Source organism: Emydura macquarii, unplaced genomic scaffold, assembly GCF_026122565.2.
Source record: "Emydura macquarii macquarii isolate MOO-44397 ecotype Brisbane River unplaced genomic scaffold, CSIRO-AGI_Emac_v2 contig_2768, whole genome shotgun sequence".
In the NCBI taxonomy this organism is placed as follows: domain Eukaryota; kingdom Metazoa; phylum Chordata; order Testudines; family Chelidae; genus Emydura; species Emydura macquarii.
In genome coordinates, this window is record NW_027132905.1 from 39,859,845 (window position 1) to 39,874,112 (window position 14,268).

Here is a 14,268-nt window from a genome sequence, read left to right on the forward strand (position 1 = left end):
AGAGATTATTTGTATCAATGTGCCTTTTTCCTCAGTAATGTTGGGATTTCAGATGAAATGGAACGCCAATCTCCAAACCCACCCCCACCAACACCTCAGTTACTCTGTGGGGTGAAAATGAAATGGGAACAGATGCAAACCCCCCAGTAACTCTGAGGTGCAAATAAAAACAAATCCAGGTCCTCACACACCTGAAACTTTGTATACTGTAGATTTATGGGTCTTAGATCTCATCCCCTGTGACTTAGTGGGTTGCAGAGGATTTGGGATCAAGATCCAACCTACCAATAACCTTGTGAGGTAAAAAACTATGGAGTCCAGTTCCGCCCCCCAATTTTGTGAGTTGCAAATAAAATGGGGCCAAGAGCCACCCTCTCACACTCCCCTGGGCAAAAGGGAAGAAAGCTGCAGGGCTTGAAGGAGCCTCAGACTGACGTCTCCTTTGCATAATATAAGCGACACCCCCCCCCCGATTAATATGTAAATATATGCGCATATATTTGCATGTCGATTAGGCATGGGTGGGTGCGTTCAAAATGGCGGAGCGGGGCGGGCGAGGTACCAGCAGCGGCGGCGCTAGCAGTCTGGACAAGAGCATCACTCTCCCGCCAGACGAGATCTTCCGCAACCTGGAGAACGCCAAGTGCTTCGCCATAGACATCGGTAACTGGACGGGTTCCCCGGGGGCGGCAGCGATCGAGGACGGGCGGCGGCTCTGTCCGTTCAGGGAAACCGCCGGGACAGGCAGCCCGTGGCGTGCAGGGCAGGCTGGGAAATGCAGTCCCGTTGGAGGCGGCGCTGAGGAGCTGGAGCGGGAGGCGGACTACGGCTCCCGGCGTACCCCGCGGCGCGTTGGCGGAGCGAGACATGACAGGAATTGTAGTCCGAGGGGGCCGCCCTTGGTGAGGCGGAGAGCGGGCAGTAGGACTACGACTCCCAGCATGTCGCCTGCTGCTGCTGCCGGGCCGGGCCGGGAGGGTAAACAGGCTGCTCTCAGGCCGGGGCTGCCCTATTGGGGGACCCCGTTGAGAGGGACCCCGTTCAGGGACGGCGGAGGAGATTAACGGGGGCAGAGCCCTATGGGTGGCAGGAGGACAGCAGCCTAGGTGAGGGGGTACCTCGGAGGGGAGTGGGGTGCACCTCTTTGGGGGGGAAGCTCCATCCTAGTGAAGGGAGAGGTGGGGCAGGCAGTCAGTCAGTCCTTAGCTTGGTTGTAGGGTCTGTTCAAACCCTAGCCCCAGCATGACTCTCTGGGTATGTCTACATTGCAGTGTAAGCCCAGGGCTTGAACTCAGGCTCAAACCTAACGCCCCCTCCTCCTTCCCATCTACATCCATCACACTAACCTGGGTCTGGGAGCCAGGCTTCAAGCCATGTTGCTTGGCAGCATAGATGCAGCCTCATGGGACTTGTGCTCTGAGTCCACCAAAGTATGCCACAGTCCCATGGGCTGACTTTTTGTCCTCTGGACAGTTAAGTTTGGTGAACAGCTGTTTTCCCATGCTGCATCACAAACAAAGGGCTAGATCAGTCACATTTTGAGAGGGTGCTAGGAAGCCTGGGATAGGAGTGGTTGAACTCTGGACCCAGGAAGGAAACACACACACTCTACTGGCTTACCTTCACTATAGAAACCCCAGAGCCAATATTGACTAACAAATAAGGGAAAATAGGCAGTGTAGATGTTGGAGCCCCACATTGGGGTGCAGTCTTCAACGCTTCCTAACCTGGAGTTGAGTGTAGACACTCAAACCCTAGGTTAACAACCCCAGAGGCTGCTAACTTGAGTTCTACCAACCCTAACCTTAACACTGCAGTGTAGACATCCATGAAGACAACAGCTTCAGAGGGTAAGGCCACTGTGTCTGTGTCTTCCCCTCATTCACCCCCCTCCCCCCAAATATTCAGGAGAGAGAGGACATAGCTATGTATTTCTTTCTGATTTTTTCCTCCTGCTTTCTCGCCCTCCCACTTTCCTTGGGGAGAATATAGAGACTATGGGGGAGATGGTGCAAGCTTTATTTCTGAATTGATAGCAGGCTGATAGCCTATCACTATTGACAGCTGACTGCTGGATGTATATGCATTTCCCACCCTGGGAGAAGGGCTTTTTCCTCTGGGAAAGTATCAGTATACACTTGTGAAACCCCAACGGGAATTTACATAAAGGCTTTGACATCCTGGACCAAGGTGCACAGCATGTCCCAATATAATCAAAAATGAAAACTTAAAGCATAGATAAACAAATTGGAAGATGAAACTACTATGTTCCATGTTGGGACACTTGAACATTTACTGCCAGGGAACAGAGGCTGAAGAAAAGTTGGGGAAAATCTATCCCATCTGCCTCTCCAGCCCGTGATCACTGCATGACTGGCACAGAGGAAGGCAAGATACTCTGCTAGGTGCAAGTGAAGCAGCTCAAGGTCAACTTCCTGCATGTAGGGACCACTCCTGCTGCTTTCATAGAAGTGCAGGGGAGAGGAATTGGGCCATTTCTTCCTATTCTCCAACTGCTGTGAATCAGTGGATTTGTTTTGGGTTCTTTATTAAGCAACAGTTTGCCCCCCATTAGATTTGCAGTTAGTTTCAATTCATGATCTGCAGTCTATAGGCCTTTGACTTGTATAGAACAGCAGACTAATCACATGATTTGTATGTCAGGATGGAAGGGAAGGGAGACAGTTGTATTAGCATCTGATCACCCTTTAATTCCTCTGAAATGGACAGTTTGTTTTTTTTAATTGTAACCCACATTCAGTAAACAAAAAATTAGTGTTCCCTTTCAGTGGGTCACAGTGGAATTAGAGCAGTGGATTAGCTATAAACGCCAGGCACAGCAGGTGTCCAACACAGGTTTTTAAGTCTTTATAAACTGGGAAAATAAAGCTAAAAAGCAATTTAGCTAGATAGAGAATTGCAGTGGAAGGTAGATATCAAGCAATAACTTTGTACTTCGGTAGTGCCTTTCATCTGGGGATATCAAAGTGCTTTACAAACCACCATTTTCATTTCAGGGCATTCCTATCTCTTGTATTTTCCTTTTTTTTAGACATTGGGAAGGTAAGTATCTCAGCAGAGATCCATCAAGCTTGTACTGGTCTCTGAATTTCTGTTTTGAAGTTCAAAACCAGTAGAAAGGCAAAATTATTTTCTTATCAATAGAAAAATATTTCAGCTGATGCATCAGAATGGGACTTCAGAAGATCTGGGGGTTAGTATGTTTTGCTGCTTTTGTTACCATAGACTCATCTTTGGTCAAGTGGAATTGATCATCATATGCTGCGTAATCTATCTGGAAATCACTCTCTCCTTGGTACAACTTTTTAAAAACCTTTCCTTGTTTGTCTAGCTTACAAATGTTTAGTGCTGCAAATGTTAGTTTGCAGAAGCATGACACTGAATTTACCAGTGAGATGTCTGCAGTCCAGGAATCAGTGAAGCAAAGTTCAAGATGTGTTTCTTTGTATGTAGGTGTATGATGGTGAGGAAAGGAGTTCTCATGTTGCCTTTTAAATCATATTTTCTACTTGTGGTTAAAATAGTTTTCCTCTCAACTTGCCCAGAGGCTTTTGAGCATTGGCTCCTATAGATAAACACTTGTCCAACAGCCAGAGAAGCTAAAAGAAAATTACGAAGGAAACCAATGTGCTAGCACAGCGGTGGCTAATGGGTTTTAAAAATTTATTTTTAGTCACTGCTCAGATTTTGGTTCTCTGTATGTTCTTGGTGATGCTGGTGTTCTTGGGGCATAGCCAATGCTGATCGATTTTGAAAATAACCAATCAATTTACCAATATCCCCTTCTTTAGCAATCAGGCTGTTGAGAAAAGGCATTCAGAAATGTGAATTCCAGTTAGAGTTTAAAACAAGACAGTTGGTAAGGGTTTGTTTGTATGTGATGGTAGGAAAAATGGGCTCTGAACCTTTTTCAATAGCTCATTCTAAATATGTTTGTATCCGTTCAACAGTTCTAGTAGCTTTCTGCTGTGGGTTGTTTGTTTGGTTCGTGGGTGGGGTTGTCAGAGTGGGTAATCCCTGTATGGGATAGAACTGGCGAAATAGAATAGCAAGAAGATTCTTTGCTCATTGCAGGAATGTGTACTTTTAGATAACCAAGAAGCCTTAAAGGTGAACTGAAGTCTATACATTGTTTGAAATTTACCAATTGAGTTGAAACTTTTTTTTTTTTTTTTGAAAGCACTACTTTCACTTATATGAAGATGTTTCCCATACTCTGGATGACAACCTCACTAAATACTGGAAACTGAATCAACTAAAGCAAGAAAAATAGGTTTCATTTATATTGAAAACATTTTAATGTGCTCTCTGTCAAAGTATTTGTGTAATGCAAAGCAACAAGCACTTATTGACCAGAATGTCATGCCTTAAGAAATTGTCATTACTCTACAACAAGAAGTAGAATTATTTTGGCATTTATAAAATACTTAGATTGATTCTAAGAACATTTCTTTATAATTATGTTGGCCTTTAGTGCAATTCTATAAGCTTTGTTCATAAAAATGGCTTGGATACCTGTTAGTTTGAAAGCTGGCTTTTTTTTTTCCCCTTCTCTCTCCCTTCAGTCCTCCTCTACTCTCTGTCTAGCAAAGTCATAAATCTTGATGTGCAACAACCTTAAAATGATCACGTTCACTTTGAAAGCTTGATTTCATTACCTCAAGCAAAGGGCCTGACTGTGCTAAGGGGTTTTATTTCTTGGGAGTAAGGAGTTTTCCTTTTAGGGTCAAATCTAGACTTGACTGAAGGCCACCAACAGCATCAGCAGAACTGTTTTTTGCCTAAGTGAAATGTGTTTGTGGTATTGCACTCTCAAAACAGAGGCCAAGGACTGCATGAATATGTATACGTAACTACCCTGTCATTATTAGAGGTGATTGCCACCCCTTTAGAGAAGGGTTGAGGCATGCTGGCAAGGCATTTCAAGTGAAGTACAGTCACTGTCCATGCTGTACTTATTCTCTGGCTAAGTAGATAAGACATCCTGGATTGTCAAGCCACTGTTCATCAAGGATTTGTGCATCCTGGGCTAGAAAAGTAAATGTTAGCCTTCTAAACAGTGGGTGTTTGGTAGCAGTTTTTGTTGAAAGAAGATTTTAAACTTATTAGATAGTCATGTTGCTTAATGCACTGCTGGAAGGCACTAAGTTACTAGGCTGATGAGCGCTGTATGATCCTAGATAGACAGAATTTGCTTATTTAAAATATGCAATTTCATAGATGAGGGCTAGAGTGAGATGAACTTTGGAAGGGGAAAACCTTGGATAAGGCAAGTTTCTGCAACATTTACTGCTCATGTGTTATGCATAATTGTTTCAGCTTCTAATATATCCTTAGTGAGTCTGTCTTGTCAGCTGGTCATCAGGCCCAGATGTTTAAAAGGTTGAATCACTCAGTGTTGCAAGGCTAAGTCCCATTTTCAAGAATGACTTAGACTTTGCCAAGCTGTACAGAGCAATGCCTAAATATCTCTAGAAATCTGAGCTTTGGGGACAGATTCTCCACCTACTGCTCTTACACTAGTCTTACACCAGTTTAAGTCAGTTGACTTCAGTGGAGTGACATGGTTTGCACTGGTGTACCTGAGGGGAGAATCTGGCATTTAGGATCTTCAGGCATGCAAGCTGATGCTTTGAAGGAAAGACTGGGATGCCCAGTCTGAGTATGTTGGTGTTGTGGTCACCCAAAGTTTGTGACCTCCACTGTCTGGCACATTTGAGGGAAGCTTCAGGGCCAAATACTGAGATCTTTATTCAGTTTCTACTTGAGCCTACCTGAAAATTAGTGAGTTTTTTGCCTGTGTAAGGACTTTAAGTTTTGGTCCCCTAAAAATAGCCATCTGCTATACAAGGTGTCTGTATTTTTTGTTGCCTTTAGTGCTCCATGCAGCTTGTTTTTTTAGGATGTTGTTCAGCTTTGAAGCAAAGAATAATCCCTCAGCAGTGTCATTTAGCATTTAAATTCCTTTATTTTAATTGCAGCAGAGACTTTTTGCAGTCTGTCCTTGAAAATTACTTAATGTTTACTTAAGTGTTTCAAATGCAACTTCTTTGATTGAGCAATGTGTCATGTACAACAAACATGGCAAACTTATTTAAGTCTGTTAAAACACATAGGATTTTAGGCATTTCTTAAACAAGTTTACCAAAGATAAGCAGTGGATGTGACTTTCCCTTCCCATCCCTCTCTCTCCTTAGTTTTTGTTAGCCAGGAATGGTCTGAGCATAGACAGGATTGAGTTATAATCCTGCCCTGGGATGCTCTCCCCTCATGGCCTTGTGTACCTCGCCTACCTTAGTTTAGCTATCTGTAAAATGGTGTATTTACCTTGTGGGGCAGGGATTAAAATTCCAATCCTGCAAACCCTTAATTGCCTGAATAACCCTTACTCAAGCAAGTGATCTGTTTACATACGTACCGTGAGATAACTAGGAAGTGAATTCGTGCTTCCTCTGACCTCTGTTCATCTTCACCCACCCCAGCATCAGTTGAGCCTGAGAGCTTCTACCTTCAAGCAATACATCTGGATCTAGCTATGCCCAGACAGTCCCAAACAGTCCTTTGGCTCACTGAATAGAGTGCTTAGCCTTATTAGCTCTACTTACAGCCAAACCGTTCTTAAGTGTGCTAGATAACTTCTGCATATAAGTATCTAAATCCTGTCTGATGCCTGAACCTGAAATGCAGGATATCTTGTTTTTGATAACAGGTGGGTCATTAACCAAGTTGGCGTATTATTCAACTGTGCAGCATAAAGTAGCAAGAGTGAGATCTTTTGATCATTCCGGAAAGGTAAGAATTGCCTTATATAGCAAATCCCAAACCTCTAATGTGCAGGCATGAGAAAACAAACAAACAAAAGAATTTGAAACAGGGCAGTTTTCCATAATATCAATTTTCAGATGGTACCAGGAATATGAATATCTATTATATAGCACTATAAATGTACATGTTGCTTCAGCGCACAGCCCTTACACTGAGCAAGGTCATGGCAAGATCCAATCCTGCAAACCCTTGATGGTTCCTACTCTGAGTCCCATTGATCTGAAGCACTCTAGTAAGGGTTTACAAGTTTGGACCCTAAATTAAGAGGTGTTAAACAGAATGGGAGGCTTAGCACAGGCAGAATTGTAGATAATAAAAATAAGGCTGTGTGCTCACGTGAGTAGTGCACGTATCTGAAATGAAAAACAAACCTAACATGTCTAAGTTGAAAAGTCACTTTGAAGTGGGTTTTGAGAAGGGACTTGGTGTGGAGGGTGGAAGTCGGGCAGATGGGGGTCAAGAAGGGAATTCCAGGGCAGTTATCCTACCTGAGATCTAACTTAGCAATTACTGTTGGCCCACATTACAGCATGTAATGAGAGAAGTTCTGAGTGTGTACCTAAGCACTTGTAGGTACATGCATTTCAGTTTAGAAAAGTGTGACACCCTTGTTTTTGTTCCTACCTATAGAGTTTGATTCAGTATTTCAGGTGAAACAACCATTTGGCCCAGATTTGTCAACTGACATTTGTATTTCACTGTGGAAGCTTATTACAGCACTAATTCCAGGCTTGCGCGCACGCACGTGTGCACACACACACACACACAAAAGCTGTTAAAAAAGTTAAGGCTGCAAAGTCAAGCACTCATGGCTCAGCACAGTGAGAACAGCGCGCAGAAGGGAAGCAGAGCAGTCAATGTCAGTTACGCAAACTACTCTGCGTAGTTTGCGTAATTCCCGTGGACTGCCACCGAATTGCGCGGTAAGTGTGAACCAGCTCTAAGTCTGCAAAGTCAAGCACTCAAAAGTTAGGAAATGCCAGATTTGAGGTTGCAGAGGCAACCTTAACTTAGTCATCTTGTGGATGTGCATTATAATAGTATTGAATTATGTGATCACATATTATGCTGTCCCCATGACCCTGCCTTGTTGGGTTCCCCTTCCCTCCTCACCAGAAGGGTTGATAACTTGGACATATTTTCACAAGGATGTCAAGAGGCCCATCCCTGACTCAAATTTCAAGTTCCTGCTCCAAAGCAGGAGGAGAGCACTACAATTCAACACCTTGCTGCAACATTTGCGGGGGGGATCCTTTGGCCATGGTATAGTTTGACACTCATTTGACATGCTATGCTAATAATAAATACTGTTGGATGGTTATGGCTAGGATGCAGCAGTTACTTGATTCTTAGAATTAAAAGTCTTCAGGACTGCCATTTTGGTTGGACCAGATGTTTCACTCTGGCATTGGTTTGATAGATGAGAGCCAAGGTTCCTACATATTCTTCATGGATTTGGGTATTAAGGAATGCTTGACTCTATGCAGCTGATGTGACCCTGATGTTGCATACTATCTTATATACTAAATATAAGATGGCTTATCTTGAAGATGAGGGAGGGAGTCCATCCTAAACACAAGCTCTGTCTGGTAGACTCTATGTATGCCTGTGAAAATATAGAGGAATGGACAGGCTGGTGGCTTCTCTCTGGATATTAATATGTATTAAAATTATATTATGTGAAGAACAGAGGGTGTTAGTGGATTGGCTTTGGTAGCCATAAGGTAGTTGCATTCAAAGAAAATACAAATGGAAATATTCAAGAGCTTACTGAGTAATTCTCAGGAAAATATCCTGCCAAGTGAAGCCAAAAGAAATACTTACTCTGAATTTTTTAGGACATAGAACATGAATCTCCATATGAAATCACAGTTCAAGAGGAGATCACAGCTCGACTGCACTTCATTAAATTTGAGAACATTTACATTGAAACCTGCTTAGATTTCATTAAAGATCATCTTGTCAACACAGAAACTAAAGTGCTCAAAGCCACAGGAGGTGGTGCCTACAAATTCAAAGACCTTATTGAGAAGAAGCTGGGACTGAAGTAAGTGGAAACTGGTTGAAACTCATTATGGGAGAACAACTCTTTGAAAGATAAAATGCTGTCACTAATAAATGTTAGACTGCAGCCTTGCTTGTACTGTAATCTTCTAGGACCTCATAAGCATAACAAGGCTGGGCTTGAATGAGTTCCATCAAGAAACAACTAGATGACAGTGATTGTAAATTCAGTAGGAGGTGCATCTCCCTCTGAATTGGTACTGAATTTCCCCAGCATGTTGCTAGGGTGTGCTGTGCCATCTTTCAGATGACAAATAACCGAGGTCACTAAAGATCTCAGTTTGACCCAATAAGGGTATTAGCCTCAGGGTCCTGGCTACACTCCAGCATTGTTACTATAGCCTGTTTCCACTGAATTTTCCCTACAGTTTTTGCTGCATATGGTAATCTTCTCTTTGTGTCCTAAACTGCTATGTAGTGTGCCTCTGATGTTAAAGCGTTTGACTCTGTCTCAGAGGTGGCTGCATTTCAGTAGGGGGCAAGTGATTCTCTCAGTTTGTAAAGTGTTTTGGATTCATTTTCAGGAGAGTTCCTATAGAAGCCTATCATTCCTATCCATGGAATATCTGTCACGGATTAAAAATTTGAAGCACTGTATAAAAGCTATCAGCTCTTTAATAATGGGAATTACAAAGCCCTGGAATCTTTAGCTTGTAACTGTTGCATTTTTCTCATGTCAATATTTTTCTGTACATAACAAATCTACTTAGTCTGTGTCCAAAATGCTAAGCCATTAAAATGGTGAGTGTTTTTTTCCTGCTATGTGCTGCGGTTTACTTGTTGTTGTTGCATTTCTGTGATAAGAATTTTTAAAGGGCATATGATCTTTAGGATTATTCTGTTTATAAGTGTGTGTGTTTTTCCTCTTCAGGGTGGATAAAGAAGATGTAATGACTTGCCTAATTAAAGGGTGTAACTTTGTGCTAAAAAATATACCCCATGAGGTGTTTGCATACCAGAAAGATTCAGATACTGAATTCCGATTTCAGACAAATCATCCAAATATTTTCCCTTATTTGCTAGTCAATATTGGCTCTGGGGTTTCTATAGTGAAGGTAAGTAAGCCAGTTGTGTGTATCTGTCTGTCTGGATTGCTTTCTAGTTTTAAACAAAAAACCCCACAAAATCACAAAAATGTTGACTTCTATTTTATACATTCTATGTGCTTTTCCACTGGACTACTACCTGTCCCCTTTTAACTGGATAATGCTGTGCTTAGAGGCTAGTGTAATAGCTGCAGATGACAAAACCATTCTGGCGGTCATTTGTGGATAAAAGCTTGTGGCTAGTCCACACTGGGAAATTACATCTGTCTCTGGGTTGTGAGGTGGATTACCTTTGACACGAAACCCCTTTCCCTCAGTGTAGATAGTGTTTATACTGAAGCATTATAGCAGTGCAGCTGTAGCATTTCTAATATAGACAAACCTTTAGCCATTAGAGATGCATGCTCTGAGCAGAATAAGAATGCCTGCCTCTTCTTCGCCTGACCTTCTCAGTATATGAAGTGGGCATGGAGTGGCAGCTTGCCTGTTTCAGAGGTTTTAGAGGACTGGTTATAATAAAAAGCACCGTGTTAGTGACAAACAATTTCCAATGCTCTGCTATGTTACAAGGGTTGTGTTGTCATAGTTAAATGTCCTCTTAATTAAATCAAGTAACCATCCCATGCACATCTGTAGTGGTTAAGATCATGGTCACTCCATTAAAGCAACTCTTTCTGTAAAAGCATGTCCGTAGTTCTGTAGCGAGAATCCCTAAGTGTTCTGGATTAAAGAAAAAAATCATATGGTAACCATTGGGTCAAATACCAGTGGAGACTACAGGAGCAGTGTAGGATTTCAAAGTATAACTTGGATATGTAACATAAGCAAGGAATCTCTGCTTACAGAGAACTTATTGTATTTTGGTAACTATTGTGGTAGTACCCAAAGGCCTCAATTAAGATTGTGCTGTGATCTCAACAGATGTTCGACACAGTGGGTACGTCTACACTGCAATACAATACCTGTAGCTGGCCCATGTTATCTGACTCAGGCTAGAGCCCAAACATCTACACTGCAGTTTTATAGCCCTGCAGCCAGTCCCATGAGCCTTAGTCAGCTAACATAGGCCAGCGGTGGGTATTGCATTGCAGTGTAGACATACCCAGTTCTTACAATCCAAAGATAAGGACTCTACAAGTTCTATATATAAACAGAATTTTGCCATTGAAATGCTACCACCTCTGTTGGAGAGTGGCAGCAAAGTGGACAGCTGCCACACTGAGTGTGTGGAGAGAAGAGGGAATTTTGGCCAGCGCTCTTTGGCAAAACCCCTAATCCTATAACAGATGCTGTGAGATATTGGTTTGTTCATAAAGCAAAAAGGAGGATTTTTGAGGAGTCATCCTGAAGACTATAAACTGAATTTCATACATATTTGCTACACTGCATCTAAAGATAAAGGGGCTGAATGGACCCTAATGGGATTGGATCATGTACTTCCAGGGAGTCCGTGTGTTTCACACCTGATATTTAGATCATTAAGCTACCCTATTGACAGCATTTATTCAGACTGTTTGTGCATCTGTCCATACGCTGGAGTCCATATGCTGTTATCTATTTAAGTGTGTAGTTCATTAATTCATACTTATATCCATGATTGTGTGATAAATTCGTTTTTAATGATAGGTGGAAACAGAGGACAAATTTGAATGGATTGGAGGCAGTTCAATCGGAGGGGGCACCTTCTGGGGTCTTGGAGCTTTACTCACAAAAACAAAGGTATTATTGATGGCTGCACTTTAAGTAGAATGGGGAAATACAGGGGTGCTACTGAGAGACTTTCAGTTGTGTTGTGTTCCTCTTTAGAAAAGGGAAAAAAATCCAATTTGTTTTGAAGTCACATTTTCTTTATGGAATCTGAGGCCCAAAGTCTAGCTGTATCTTCGTTAATAATAGTTCTCTAGCAGATTTTGCCAACCTGGCACTTTTAAGAACCACTGTTCCTACACAGATGGCAATTTCAAAAAAAGGTATTTCTGCACTATGCAGTTTATTTTTATGTTCTCTATTAATAATGCTCTTTTTCCCTGCTGTCTGCTGCTGTTATTTAATAACAAATCTGGGATCTTGATCTGTGCTGACATCCTTTGTGATGCTACTGTATATATATCAAAGCAATAAACCAAAAAAGTCCCCTTAGAAACACAAGGGACAAAGCAATAATGAAACACCTATCAAGTTGGCAAAAGGCTGACAGTGTCTGGGATGGAGGATTATTTTTTCAGATTCTAGGATTGGCAGGGGGAGTAGTGTACAATTCCCTCTTATTCTGTAACGGTCTTTTCCCTGATTCTGTATAGTCTGGAGTACAGTCTGCTCCATTACTTTTTTTTTTTTTTTGTGCCCTCTGTTCCAACATGAATAAGCTGCCCAAGCCTTGAGATCTGATTTCCAGGTTGAGTTTGAGTCTAAAGTCCTGAAGAGCAGCAAAGTAGAGAGCTTGAATGTTGCAATATATTTGAGGTTAGAGGGGTAGTTCAGTTCCTGTTGCATTTTAGGGGGGTTGTATGTTCAGATAATTGAAGGCTACTTGCTAGATCACAGCTGGATCTGGTGCTACTGCATTTAATTCAATACCATTTAAGCCATGTGGTTTTTTTTGTCGCCAAAGATCGATGTGACTTATTTAGGTATTTGTAAATAGTTACATCTCATGAATCTGTCAGGAGAATGTCAAAGGGAAGAGTCCATATTTGCATGTTTAATCTGCTACATTTATTAGTCTGGGAGCCTTTTCAAGAATTCCTCTCTTACTGGACTTGTCTAGACACACAGTTCCTCCTTCTAACAGAACTCCTAGCTGAACTATAAGCAGTGGGGGAACCCAAAAGGAAAGGATTTATTTTACTTGATGCTTCCTTTAGTAGCTCTTTGTAGTTGGACAGACGGCTTTTTTTTTTTTTTTTTTAATTTTTAAATTAAAATGCTTCTCTGAGATGTAATCCCACTTCATCCTAGTAACTAAACCCACGTGGCCTCCCATTCTGAGTAGGCGATAAGTATACTGCCTGTGTGGCAGGCTCTGGCTGGAATTCTATTCGTGCTGATATCTGAAGGGTTGCTAGGTTACACCAAGAGTCTCTAGTAAAAAGGGAGGGAATGAGAAAGAAGGCTGAGTATTAAGAGGTTGATCCAGAATAGCTTTTATGATCTGGGGTACAGTTTACTTAAGAATATATTAACATAATCAGGGTGAGGTGGAGGATACTGACCTAAGGTTTTTGCTAATCTGCTTCTTGAAACATTATAGAATCCAAAGTACCTAAGGATACCGGGTCACATTCTATTTATATAGGTCTGTGCAATCCTATTTGAAGTCTGAGCCATTCATTGGGGTTGTTTGGGTGGGTGGAAAATGGCATGTTTGTCTTATTTCACACTGTGCTAGTCTAGGACAGAGGCTCTCTGCCAGAGAGCAGCAATACTCTAAGGGGTTGCAAGCAATAATCTTGGAGGGCATTCACACATTCCTCATTTCCAGTCGTCTGGGGGAAACTCTTTCAGCCAGTTACTTGCATATGGTCATATTGAGGCCTGATTCTGAGAGGAGTGTTTGTGCTGAACTGTCGCAATATGACCGTTTATGAAGCTGTGCTCTCAAAGCAAGCTGGATAGTCAGTCCCTAAGCTGAAGTATAAGGAACCTATTTGGTGTGGGGGGTTTTTTTTGTTGTTTTTTTTTTTTTTTTTTGGAATGACTGCTATTCCTAAGAGTTCTGCAGAATTTTGAGATTCAGACAAGATTAGCTGGCCATCCAGAAAACCTAGAGTAAACACTCTTTGCTTCTCTTCCTCAGAAATTTGATGAATTGCTGCAGCTTGCTTCAAAGGGACAGCATACAAATGTCGACATGTTGGTGAAAGATGTGTATGGTGGGGCCTACCAGACACTGGGGCTAAGTGGAAATCTGATAGCCAGCAGCTTTGGGAAATCTGCCACAGGAGATAAAGGTACCAATACCGGAAAAAAGTCTACTCAGGATTTGCTGCAGAGATAATCCTATACTTTGCTTATTACCCTGGGGGGTTTCACTCTAGCATGCTAATTGTGTGACTATTTTAGTGGCACTTTCAAATAGTAAAGGATGAGAATGTAGTTAGTAACATCTTCAGTACCCATTTCCCTGTTTTTTTTTTTTTTGGTTTTTTTTTAGGAGGGGAAGGGCATAGGGGACTTTATAAGGAACAGTGTCTGTAGTGGCCTGCTTCTTCAGAATTTTTTTCTAGTTAGTAGAGTAATGATGCGTCCATGTCGTTTCTGCCCCTCTGAAGACTTGAGGCAGATATCGGTCTCCACAAGAGTAGGCTAGGTT

The 14,268-nt window shown here is 42.0% G+C and overlaps 1 protein-coding gene across 2 annotated transcripts in view; it reads left to right on the plus strand.

Moving 5' to 3' along the window:
- Window positions 1-521: 521 nt before the first annotated feature.
- PANK4 (pantothenate kinase 4 (inactive)) overlaps window positions 522-14,268 on the plus strand; it is a 31,155-nt gene continuing 17,408 nt past the window's right edge. Inside the window, exons 1-6 of one of the 2 annotated variants that reach the window (XM_067567146.1) lie at window positions 522-663; window positions 6,731-6,813; window positions 8,685-8,893; window positions 9,782-9,965; window positions 11,583-11,675; window positions 13,753-13,906. In XM_067567146.1, coding sequence (XP_067423247.1) covers window positions 537-663; window positions 6,731-6,813; window positions 8,685-8,893; window positions 9,782-9,965; window positions 11,583-11,675; window positions 13,753-13,906 — 850 coding nt within the window. In that variant the 5' untranslated portion in view covers window positions 522-536. The remainder of the gene's footprint in view (window positions 664-6,730; window positions 6,814-8,684; window positions 8,894-9,781; window positions 9,966-11,582; window positions 11,676-13,752; window positions 13,907-14,268) is intronic. The other variant, XR_010923476.1, reaches the window with a different exon arrangement.